The sequence below is a fragment of the Sebastes fasciatus genome, chromosome 14, assembly GCF_043250625.1.
Source record: "Sebastes fasciatus isolate fSebFas1 chromosome 14, fSebFas1.pri, whole genome shotgun sequence".
Classification (NCBI taxonomy): Eukaryota; Metazoa; Chordata; class Actinopteri; order Perciformes; family Sebastidae; genus Sebastes; species Sebastes fasciatus.
In genome coordinates, this window is record NC_133808.1 from 30724635 (window position 1) to 30737636 (window position 13002).

The following is a 13002-nucleotide window of genomic DNA, read 5'->3' on the forward strand; positions in this document are numbered from 1 at the left end:
ATTGTATCACGCTCACTTTGTATTTTTCACCACAATTTGTTCATTTGAATCAGCAGGTTATTTTAAATGAACAGAGTGCAGTGTGTCTATAAGGTCAACCTTAGTTCAATGGTGCTTTTTCTCTTAAAGGTCCCATATCATGCTCATTTTCAGGTTCATACTTGTATTTTGTGTTTCTACTAGAACATGTTTACATGCTGTAATGTTAAAAAAACAACTTTATTTTCCTCAAACCGTCGGCCTGAATATACCGGTATTCACCCTCTGTCTGAAACGCTCCGTTTTAGCACATTTTGACGGAATTGCAACTGAATTGCAACAGAAATGCGTTGCTAGGCAACAGCTTGGGTCCAGGTTTACTTCCTGTCAGCTGATGTCATTCACATACACTGCAACAGGAAATAAACTGGGACACATTTAGAATGTTTATGTTTAAATCTGTGTAAAGGGTCTAAATATTGTATATTTGTGACATCACAAATGGGCAGAAATCCTGACAGCTTGTTTCAAATGCAGAGTGTCTGAATACAGGCTGTGTGTGTATTTCCCTGTGGATCGAGTGTTTCGATACTTTCACAGTATTTATAAAGGACTTAAAGGGACTGTTTGTAACTTTTTACACGTATTAATCTACCAGGTCGGGATCCCATGCGCGCTCACGTGTGGCCGGAGTCTGCTCCTCTGCCTGCCTTCACTAACACACCGCTCGCGTTCTCGCTGTCTCGCTCCACCTCTAGATGTTCATGCGCACACACTCCACACTGCAGGAGACTTAGTTTAGCTCCGAGAATATCTAGTGAATGTACAGTGGATGTTTGTGCAAAAATAACTGCTGCAGCTCCTCCAGACCAACAGAGGTTTCCCGTGTCTTGTGAAGTGACGGGGCTCCGCAGAGAGAAACGTTATCGTCTCTGACCGGGTGCCGGTGTCTCCCTCGGGCACCCGGTCGGAGACGATAACGTTTCTTTTCCTGCTTCAGCCCCGGAGGCTGAGGCAGGAAAAGCCAACACTAGGATCAGCATTGATTCATGGAGAGACCTTCGTCTGGTCAGCTAACATTACTGCCAAGCAGCTGAAATATAGAGTGATATGGTGCTTTTAGCTGACGTGTGTCGCCTCACTGTTTTGAGCGATGCTCGTTCATGTCTATGTAGAGCGAGCACAAGCGCGAGCAACAGGACGCTGACTTTCGTTGACTTAACGGCCACAAGTGTCGCTGTTAACAAGCATTTCTGAAAGTTACAAACAGTCCCTTTAAGCCTGCTTTATAATAAAAAGAAACTCACTTTTTTATAATATGGGACCTTTAAATTATAGCTAATAGCTATTATAATTGTTAAATTATAGATTGATTGTTGCTGGAGATTGAAGGGTTTGGGGGTTAAATGTTCAGAGCATGTTCAGGTTTTCGATCAAATTGCGCGTAAAAGTTTTGTGGCAACATTTGCGCACATTTTACGCACAGGTTTTTTGTTTTTTTGGAGAGAGAGGTTGGAGGTTTGCAGGGGGCGTGGTGTGACACCGACAGCCTGATGACTCTGTGGATTCACTCATGCATGGTCACACAATGTGACAGTCCAGACATGGCTGGAAACGGGAGGCAGCTCCGTTTAACCACCGAGTTAACCGAGCAGCTCCATCTCCAAAGACTCCCTGCTGACTCCAAAAACTAACTACAACAACAGGAGAAACACTTTCACTTTTACGCGCAAAGTTGGAGACAAACAAAGCCAGACAAGACTGGAGAAGTTTGTGCATGAATAAGTTTAAGAAGCAGCATTTTAAAAGAGTTGTTGTGCTGACAGAGAGAAGACAGGTTTTTGGGTTTCAGGTCTCTGCAGCAGCTTTTCAACGCACTCAAACGATGGCACCAATGATGGCAGATGGATTTGCATGAAGGATGTGATCAGGTAATTAAAAAGAGTTGCTTCAGTTTGTACTAAACAAGAAGAGAGACACACAAAAGCCTCACAAAGCTTAAAGGGAGTCTGGGCACTCTGGCACAGTCTGTATTGTCAGCCTGGCAGCAGGTTTGGCTTTGTGTTTCAACCTCTGTCTGTTACAGAAATGCCTCAAATTCCTGTTTGGAACTGAGAGAAAATTGATTTACCACTAAAAGGTGCAACATGAAAAAGAGCAATATTGTAGTGTTTAAATGCATTCAAACAGTAAACATCAGTGTTTTTATTATTATTAGAATGGAAAAAGGTCAAATATTGAAAAATATTTGTAATCTATGTTGCATTTTATATTACAAAAAAAAATAAAAATTGTCACCATATATTTTGTCATAATGTGGAAACACAAGTACACATTTAGTGTAGTGTTTATAACTGTCACCATATTATAACCCCAAATAGTTTTCCCTGGAAACACTCAGTGTTTTTATTATTATTAAAAAAGGTCAAATATTAAAAATATATTAATATTTATATTAGGGTTAGGAAACACATACATCAGTGTTTTTATTATTAGAATGGAAAATATTATTTTATGGGCCTACAGGTGAATTTCCCAGTAAAATAAGAGTAAAGAACTGGCAGCAGGGTTGCCTTTATGTTACTGTAAAATTAACATTATTATAATGTCACTGACATTTACAGCTTTGTACTGTTAATGAAAAATACTTTTATTAATGTCACAGTATTTTACAGTTAATTTACTGTTTAAAGATACATTATATAGCTGTTTTTTTCATCTTTCTTTTACATTATCTTACTGATTTCTTTTAATGCACTATTTATGTGTTACATACATTTTAATAAACATTATTTTTTGCCCAGATGAATAGACTTAGCAGGTTACAGACATAGGAATAGTCACACTAAATACAACTAAAGGCACTTGTTAGGGAAAAGGCTATAATAGACTTGTTGTTCCCAACATGTGTGTCTCTAGCTGCTACAAGCACAGAATGCAAACCAGAACAACATGTGAGTGAAGAACAATAAAGCTAATTCACTGATTTTACAATCATGTACAATGTACAAGCCTCATATGAGCAGATCAGGTCCCAGAATTAAACAAATACTGCATGAAACTGTTACTGATGATACTTTAGACAGTTGATCAGCAGTAAAGTGCTGTTTTTTAAGAATGCATTATAGTTCAGTTAAAAAAAATAGCATCATTTAATAGGTATTCAGGATTAACAGGTTTGAAATCCTGCTATAAATTAACAGCAAATTATTTACAGTGTAATTAAGTCATCATAAAGTCAAATGGTGCTAGACTTTCTGACTCTCTCTGGCTTCAAATGCTGCAGTGTCAACCCAAACTTATACCATTATTATACCACTTATTACCAATGTTTATATCTGGAGTTTCATATGGAAACTGATGAAACATGTTTCTAATCTGGATCTATTTTAATTATTGATCAAAACATGCAACTTGTTTTTAATCTGCTAATCATTTGATCCAAAGTCTGAAAGAAAGGAAATTAATAATGTGTTTTCTCTTCCAGGTGTCATACATATTGTGAACCCTAGTCGATGGATTTATTACCTTTAATACAAGAATATTTTAGTAAGTTTCTCCTGTGCTCGTGTGTGTTGAATTTGTTGTATGAATAGTGTTTGTTTCATGTGCATAATACTGTCTAAAATACGTAAAGAATAAGAATAGTACTCGTCTATCCCAGAAGAAGACAGAAGATATCTGCATCAAATGTAGTTTGAAGATCTTGTTTTAAATGGCAGGTATAAACTTAAATGCAATGCTAGGAGGATGAGACAGTCAACAAAAAATTAATTGACACAAGTTTGTGTAATCGAATAATTAAGTCATTTATTAAGCAAAATAGCCAAACATCCTCTGATTTCGGCTTTTAAAAATTTGCGGATATCCTAATTTTCTCTGTTTTATATAATTGTTTTTTAATATATTTGGGATTATTTGAACAAAACAAACTATTCAACACCACAACCTGGATTTTTCTGACATTTTCGAAATCTGAATAATTCAACGAATCAAGTAATTTATTAAGCAAAATCACCAAAGTTCCTCTGGTTTCAGCTTTCCAAATGTGACGATGCTCATTTTCTCTATTTTATATCGTTTTTTTAAATATATTTGGGATTGTATGAACAAAAAGACATCAACTTGGATTTTTATGACATTTTAAAGTCTGAATAATTAAATTAATAAAATAAAAAATGAAAGATTAATCGATAATGACAATAACAAGTCTTTTCAAATCTCCACTCAGAGTTTTTGAAACTTAAAAACAGCTTATGCCTTAAACTCATCACACTATTACATTACTATCTTTTGTAATTACAGTAAAACTGTTTGATCCCTGTGGCTTTAGTGTTACAGTCGACAGAGGAAGGGAGGGTGGCGTGCATGTGAGTATTTGTTTCTGTGTGTGTGTGTGTGTGTGTGTGTGTGTGTGTGTGTGTGTGTGTGTGTGTGTGTGTGTGCATGTGCCACACCAGAGCCCCATCTCTGCTAAACGCTGTTTTCGAACATTATAATGTTGATCTCAGCACATGCCTGCTGGGCAGTGGAGCGAGCAGGTGAGAGAGAGAGACAGGCCTGACATAGAGAGAGAGAGAGAGAGAGAGGGAGAGAAAGGGAGAGTGAACCAGGGTTCAGTCAAACAGGTGGCCTATACAGTATACAGAGCTGCTGAAAAAGCGTCTGTGTTTGAAGCGAATGCCGCGTTTCGATTCATATATCCGACGTCTACGTTGGCGGTTTTCGTAAAGATCTTCGTAGCGTTTTTATGAAAAAGAGAAATATGTCGGAGTGTAGTCGACGCCTCCGCTCTCCTCCGTGTGTCTTCCTGTGTGTTCGTATGTGTCGAGTGTTTAACGTCGGGGTGAGGCCTCAACATGATAAAATGTTCAGACCAACTTTCAGTACAGATTCATTTCTTTAACTTTCTTTTTTGTTTTGCCATCCTCCCCCCTTTCGTTGTCCACTCCAGCCTGTACTTTCTCCATAGGCTAGAAATCTTGAAGCATGGGCGACTGGAGCTTTCTGGGGCGGCTGTTGGAGAACGCTCAGGAGCACTCAACGGTCATCGGCAAAGTCTGGCTGACTGTCCTCTTCATCTTCAGGATCCTGGTGCTGGGGGCGGCGGCCGAAGAGGTCTGGGGCGATGAGCAGTCCGACTTCACCTGCAACACCCAGCAGCCCGGTTGCGAGAATGTCTGCTACGACGAGGCCTTCCCCATCTCGCACATCCGCTTCTGGGTGCTGCAGATTATCTTCGTGTCCACGCCGACCCTCATCTACCTGGGCCACGTGCTACACATCGTCCGCATGGAGGAGAAGCGGAAAGAGAAGGAGGAGGAGATGCGCAAAGCGAACAGGTTCCAAGAGGAGAAAGAACTCCTTTATAGAAATGGTGGAGGAGCTGGAGGAGGAGGAGGAGGCGGCGGCGGCAAGAAGGAGAAACGGCCAATCAGGGATGAGCACGGCAAAATCCGTATCAGAGGCGCGTTGCTGCGTACCTATGTGTTCAACATTATTTTCAAGACCCTGTTTGAAGTGGGATTCATTTTGGGCCAGTATTTCCTCTATGGCTTCCAGCTGAGGCCCCTGTACAAGTGTGCACGTTGGCCCTGCCCCAACACCGTTGACTGCTTCATATCGAGGCCCACTGAAAAGACTATTTTTATTATATTTATGCTTGTGGTGGCTTGCGTGTCTCTTTTGCTGAATTTGTTAGAGATCTATCACCTCGGATGGAAGAAAGTTAAACAGGGCATGAGAAATGAGGGTGCCCCCGACCGCGAGTCGCTGCGCCGCGTCAACATTGCAGAGCCCGAGTGCTTGGCCTCGGCCTCCAGAACTGCCCCATCCAGCCTCAGCTACCCTCCTAACTACACGGATGTGACGGCGGGCAGCGGGGCGTTCCTGCCGCCCATGGGGGCGGCGGCCGTGCCCTCGGCGGCAGAGTTCAAGATGGACGAACTCCAGCAGGAGGAGTCGCTACGCCAGCCCTCCCCCTCGTCCCACTACTACATCAGCAACAACAACAACCACAGGCTGGCCACGCAGCAGAACTGGGCCAACCTGGCCACCGAGCAGCAGACTCGGGAGATGAAGGCCACCTCCCCCTCCCCATCCTCCTCTTCCTCCACTAGCACTGACAAGGAGCAGCGGCCTGTCGACGCTGCGCTGCTCCCTCTGCCCAGCAACACCACCAGTAACACCAACAACACCAACTCGACCGCCACTGCCGCCTCCAGCAGCGGCAGAAGCAGCAGCCGCGGCGCTGCGTCCAACGCAGGCAGCTGGAGCGGGGGGAAGAGCGAGCAGGAGGAAGGCCATGTCACCACCACCACCGTGGAGATGCACGAGCCTCCAGTAACGGTCAGCACAGACCCTCGGCGGCTCAGTCGGGCCAGCAAGAGCAGCAGCATCAGGGCCAGGCCGAGCGACCTGGCTGTCTGAATCTCTTCAGCCCTTTCATGTCCCTAAACCCTCCCTGACCAACACCCTGCTGCCACAAAACCCCACCCCCCAAACACAGTGATCCTCAGACAAAAAGAAATCTCACACATGCATAAAGCAATAAAAAATTAAATAAAAAAGAAGGCTAGGTGACAAGAGAGGTTTAGGCAAATGTGAAATGACTTGATCGGCAGCAGTCGTTGATTTAGTGCAATCGGTGAGTTGCAGAGTAGTTGAGGCAAGGTTTGTTGTTTTTTGGATGGTCTTAATTTATGCATACAAAATGTGATCATGCAGTGCTACGAAGCCAGAAGGCTCTGCTCACAAGCGGTGGACGGAGCGAAGGACATTGTGATGTCATAATTTTGCATCAAAATGGACAAACGTGTTTGGTTTTGGGGGGAAGATCTCATGATGTTTTTCTTCTTTTTGTTGAGCCTAAAAGGACTAAATTACTACGAATGAAAATGATCATTTGTCAAAACTGGATATTTTATTTATTTATTTTTTTCCTGGAGGAAGCACAGGTAGCTGGCATTGTTGTACAGATCACTTATTCGACGCGTCGCCAGACAATTCCCACATATATCTTGTTTTTATCGGCACACGTGTCGCACTACATGTCGACAGCTTGTTCCAGCGTTTGTCCTTTGACCTGGAAGGTCTTTTTTGTTGCAGCACTTCCTGAATTTTACCAAACAAAACACCTGTTGTGTTAAGAAGAAGAAATTTCATCAACAAACATTACATGTGTTCCTTGTAGTTGTGCATGCCAGCATGTGCAGCCCTACAACTCACCGATTCACTGACAGATTTGCATGGCAAAGCTTGGTTGTTACCCATGATCCATTGCAGCAAATTGAGATGGAATGGATAGTAATGGACTGATTTGCTGGTAGAAGTCATCCCCTGTGATGCCCAGAATGCACCTGGGTCTCTACGAGCACTGCATTGTCAATCGAAACGTTCCCACCATGCTGTTAGAGTCCTTTACTACCTGCCTCCGTCAGCGTCGCCTTCAATCAACATGTCTGAAAAGAGAAACGCTCTCCACTAACTGCACAAATCACAAGATATTGCCTTCAAAGAATCTTGAAGATATTATGCAAATACACGGCAGCCACCATCTAATATAAAGAATAACAATATTCTCCTTGTTCATTCAGATAAAAAGCTCTTTGGTTCGACTTGTTTTAGTTAGAAAGTTGGCAGATATTTTTTGCCCTCAAACTAACAATCCCCCTTTTTAAATCATCACACCTAAAAGTTTGAGAGCAACTTTAAATAGTTTTCACCGTCACACATTTCACGTGCTTCTTCATTGGTTTTATTCTGAAAAGTGCTATTTTTTTAAATTGAATTTGACTCATAAATTGCATACTTGTAGTAGTCAGTTTGTGATTGCGAAACGATTAAAAAAAAAAAACCAAGACTTGGCGTTTGCGAGTATCAAAAAACGCCAAACGGTGCAGTCGACCTCGACGGCTTCTATTTTGTTGTGTTCATCTTGATTCTTAGAGATCTTTAGAAACCCAAACTTTTAACTGAATTCATCAGCAGCCCACAGTCCTCTGTCTCTGTTGTGTTATTGTGCTGTTTGGTTCATTCACAACCCCAGGCACTCACTTTACAGCAACCTTAATCCACGGTTTTATCCTGTGAGTTCACCTCCGCTGCAGTTTTAAAGTGCACAGTAAGACTGTGTGAAAACTCAATAATCTGCATCGGACATATTGCACTCACGGGGCAGAACAACACGATTAAGTACTAATATGTTTGTGCACAATATGCAATAGGAACAATACTTTTCAGCAGATAATGTGCAGGTTAATACACCAGAGTAAGAGCAAAAGTGGTACCCGCTGTTTATTTTTATTTTATTTTTAGGGGGGGCGGGGGTTACAAAATGATGGTACTGTATGGTGTAAGAGTATCTGTACCCATAAAGGTATAACGTCTCATACTCTACTTACATTTAGTGCAAACAGAAACACAGAGAGGAGAATAAACACCTACACAACTACGCATTAAGTAAAAGCAGCCTTTCCCAATCCATGTTTCTTGTTCAAAATGACAAAAAAAACGTTATCCGCATTTGTTTTTGATCCCTAAAAAGTTTACATTTTGGTAGTTGATAAAGATTTGCACATTTAGGAAAAGAAAAATTGCTGTTTTACAATGATAATATTGGTAGTAGTAGAGAGAGAGAGAGAGAGAGAGAGCGAGAGAGAGAAAGAAAGAGAGAGAGAGTGAGAGCGAGCGTGACGAGAAAACTGCCAATCTCTATGATCCTCAAAGGAATAAAAATGTCTTAAAATTATAACGCAGAAAAGGCAGTATTAATTTATTTATCTCGAGCTCAGATGAGTTTGAAGATTTAAAAAAAGATAAAAAAGCGCGAGAGAGAAAAACCAGTTGGGGTATTTTTCTGTGTGTTCACTCAGTATGTTCTCACAGACCGGACGTATCGGACGACGCCACTGTTGAGACGATGTTAGCTGGGTAGCTGGCCCTTCCCTCACCCCGCATACGAAAGCCCTGACAGGATGTTGTGTTCCAAGCCCGTCGTCCCACGTGACTCCTCCATAACTCTCTCCTCTTACGTTTCATGCAGAGCATGATTTCTCTGGCTCGTCAGGGAGTACAGGAACCATCTCACGATGCTCAGAACAGCAACCTGTTTTCAATGCTGTCTTAAAACAAGAGAAGTGCCTTGTGTATGAATGATTCTTTTGTAAGAACAAGTTGATGTAAATGTTCATTTACCTCAAATGTTTACAAAACTGTTACTAAATAAATTTTTTGTACCATATTTTGTTGTTCTTGCTTTCACTTTGGCTTTATGAAATTCATCGATCCCGCACACGTCGACGCAGAGTGAAGACTTGAGTCCTAAACACCTTGACTTGACCTTGACTTTTCCTGAGCAAAAAGCATTCAGACAGTAATTAATAAATGAGAATTGCATTTTAGGTCTCAGCTTAAAGGAAATTGTTCAAACACCATGTTATTTCAATGGTCCTGAAAGACATGCAGCTTGAGTTGCGGGTGTGGAAGAAGTACTAATACCACAGTGTAGAAATACTACTTAAGTAAAAGTACAAAATACTGTTATCAAAATATACTTAAAAACAACGTAAAAGTACTCATTATGCAGAATGGCCCTTTTCAGAATAATGTACATTATATTATTAGATTTTATTACGTGGCTTTGTTGAATACTCGATTCTGATTGGTCAATCACGGCGTTCTACGGTCTATTATTTCTTTATAACAGACCGTTGCTATGTATAACAGACCGTTGCTATGTATAACAGACCGTTGCTATGTCTAACAGACCGTTGCTATGTATAACAGACCGTTGCTATGGGTGCAGTTCTGATGTCGGACTCTGGTGGACCGTATTTTGTGTCAAATTATTGATTTCTTAAGTAAGTAGCCGTGTAATAAGCGGGATAACGTACAGCTAGCGGGTCATTATTGTGGAAACCTGTCGGGGTTTATTTCACAACAATGACCGGCTCGCTGTACATTACCCCTTACATAATACTGATGCCTTACAATATGTATATTACTTTAATGTTGAAGCTGTGGGGGGAATTTTTGACTATATACATTGCCGGGTAGCAGTCAAGTCTTATATATATATATATATATATATATCCATAATAATACATCATAATGTATTTGTTAATTATATTTTGTATTAAACTGAGTCAGATCTGGGTAGAAGACGATCAGATCTAAGTAGAAGATGAGCAGATCTGGGTAGAAGATGATCAGATCTGGGTAGAAGACAATCAGATCTGGGTAGAAGACGAGCAGATCTAAGTAAAAGATGAGCAGATCTGTGTAGAAGACGATCAGATCTAGGTAGAAGACGATAAGATCTGTGTAGCATGTAGTTCTTGATAATTCAAACTGCTGACTTCCTGTTTGCTCTTCAGGTTCTGTGCTGCCCACATCGGCATCAGGAGAGCCTCTGAGTGTCTTCGTCATTGCTCTCTTTGTAGACTCTTTGACCTCCGACCTCGCCACCGCTCACTCCCTCGCTCTGCATTCCAACAGCGAACGCCAGAATGTGAGGCTGAGCCAGAGACACTCACTCACAAACACACACACAGCCAGGCCCACTTCGGAACCACATCCAGGAATAATTAAAATAAGACGGGCGTGTCAGTCTTGCACCTGAGAGTCAAACATCTATCACAAACTCAGGCTGGAGCTGAGTGATAATTTAATAACACTGTGCAATACATGATGGAGGTGGGTGAAATGTACAGCTGCTGGGAAGGTTTGTTTTGTTCTTTGGGCAACGGATAAAACAGACTATACGTACAAAGAGAAATACGTGGACTAACTAAATGTTAGAGTATACTCCGAAGGTTTTTTAGGGCCATTGTAAAGGTATTGTTCTTTTAAAGAGTCAGATCTCATGCAAAAGTGTTTAGCCGAGCGAAGCATAAAAACATGGTGAGAAAGTGGAAAAAATCCAGCACCTCTTAAAGGGACTACTTTAGGTCGTATCTTATCTATTTAAAGGGACTGTTTGTAACTTTTTAAGTGTATAAATGTACCGGGTCGGGATCCCATGCGCGCTCGTGTGTGGCCGGAGTCTGCTCCTGTGCCTGCCTGCTTGCCTTCACTCACACACCGCTCGCGTTCTCGCTGTCTCGCTCCACCTCTCACGTGCATGCGTGCACACTCCACACTGCAGAAGAGTTAGTTTATCTCTGAGAATATCTAGTGAATGTTCAGTGGACGTTTGTGCAGAAATAACTGCTGCAGCTCCTCCAGACCAACAGAGGTTTCCCGTGTCTTGTGAAGTGACGGAACTCTGCAGAGAGAAACGTTATCATCTCCGACCAAAACTCCGGTGTCTCCCCCGTTCCCTCCGGCCGCGGTCGGGAGGCTGAGGCAGGAAAAGCCAACACTAGGATCAGCATTGATTCATGGAGAGACCTTCGTCTGGTCAGCTAACATTACTGCCAAGCAGCTGAAATATAGTGATATTGTGCTTTTAGCTGACGTGTGTCTCCTCACTGTGTTGAGCGATGCTCGTTCATGTCTATGTAGAGCGAGCACAAGCGCAAGCCTGACGTTGACTTTCATTGACTTAACGGCCAAAGGTGTCACTGTTAACAAGACATTTCTGAAAGTTACAAATAGTCCCTTTAACCCATACATGAACGGAAATGTAAAAACAAAAATGTTGAGCTATTTCTTGACTAACTTTTGCCAGCTAAAATGAAATAAACTGCACATTCTGTGGGCAGTGTTGGAAATTAACTTGTTTTGTCCACATGCCACTCAATACATTATCATTGTTTTTTTGGTTAGTGAGTGAAGCAAATCTGACACTGTATTTTAGCATCATATGCACACCAGCTAATGTTACTGTAACAGCTAAATTAGCTGACTGTTTACAAAATCAGATAACCTGTAAAGACAGTAAATGTTTGAAAATTAAAAACCAAACAAACAAACAAAAAGAAAAAACTAATTCTGTGAACATTCATGTCTAATGTTAGGTAATATTGCTAGTGTAGAATGATTAAATAATTTACCAACCTTTCGACATGACAGTCTTCTTCAGGTTGTTGAGAGACAACAAACAGCTCCACAGGTATTAAACAGACTCAGGTGTGTTCAATCATCATGGAGGAGGATTAAACAGACTCAGGTGTGTTCAATCCTCATGGAGGAGGAGTGTCCTCAAACCTTTAAACCTGTGTTAATATATTTTTAGCCACCAGGGGACAAATAAAACATCAAAACAAGCTTAACTACTTTAACCCGCGTGCTTTTGGTGCTTGGCAGCTATAGCTAGCTACAGTTATCAAAGCCTTTTTTTGGCTTTCGGGGGTTAAAAATGAACCACACCGTACATTTCTGAGCTGTAAATTAATCAAAACAATGAGCTAAAGGAGGCTAAAAAGTTTGGAAAAGCTTGTTTGGTGAGTTGGTCTCCATGATCGTGGCACTAAAAGCATTTCTAGGCTTTAACATTTTATTTTGATGTCAATATCAAATTTATTGACTGAGGCAGGTTTAAAGGTCCCATATTGTAAAATATTGTAAAAAGTGAGATTTTCATGTCTTTTATATTATAAAGCAGGTGCTTTAATAAATACTGTTAAACAATCAAAACGCTCAATATACAGAGAAATACACAGCAGCCCGTATTCAGAAATTGCGCGTTTGAAACAAGCCGTCAGGATTTCTGTCCATTTGTGATGTCACAAATATACAAAATTTAGACCATTACGCGGTTTTAAACGTAAACATTCTAAATGTGTCCCAGTTTATTTCCTGTTGTAGTGTATGTGAATAACATCAGCTGACAGGAACTAAACATGGACCCAAACTGTTGCCTAGCAACGCATTTCCATTGAAATGCACTAAAACGGAGCGTTTACAACAGAGAGTAAATACAGGTGTTTTTAATGTGTTTTTTTAAACATTAAAGCATGTAAACATGTTCAAGTAGAAACACAAAATACAAGTATGAACCTGAAAATGAGCACGATATGGGACCTTTAAATGTATTCTCTTTGGGTCTTTTTCACTGTCTAAACGCAGTAAAGTCAGTAG

At 41.2% G+C, this 13002-nt stretch overlaps 1 protein-coding gene and 1 long non-coding RNA gene across 2 annotated transcripts in view; one reads left to right on the top strand and one right to left on the bottom strand.

The window, feature by feature from the left end:
- The window catches only part of LOC141781891 (uncharacterized), a 44583-nt gene extending 32527 nt beyond the window's left edge, over positions 1–12056 (bottom strand). The window contains exon 1 of the long non-coding RNA XR_012596972.1: positions 11980–12056. This is a non-coding gene — a long non-coding RNA (uncharacterized LOC141781891). The remainder of the gene's footprint in view (positions 1–11979) is intronic.
- On the top strand, positions 77–9226 carry LOC141781888 (gap junction alpha-3 protein-like). The gene is made up of 3 exons (XM_074657844.1): positions 77–1910; positions 3467–3528; positions 4934–9226. Exon 3 carries the CDS (start codon positions 4969–4971, stop codon positions 6406–6408), a length of 1440 nt encoding a protein of 479 aa, XP_074513945.1. The 5' UTR covers positions 77–1910; positions 3467–3528; positions 4934–4968; the 3' UTR covers positions 6409–9226.
- Positions 12057–13002: the final 946 nt, after the last annotated feature.

What these genes read in the sequence shown, in the direction of transcription:
- LOC141781888 (XM_074657844.1), top strand. Translation starts at nt 4,969, where the DNA reads ATGGGCGACTGGAGCTTTCTGGGGCGGCTGTTGGAGAACGCTCAGGAG.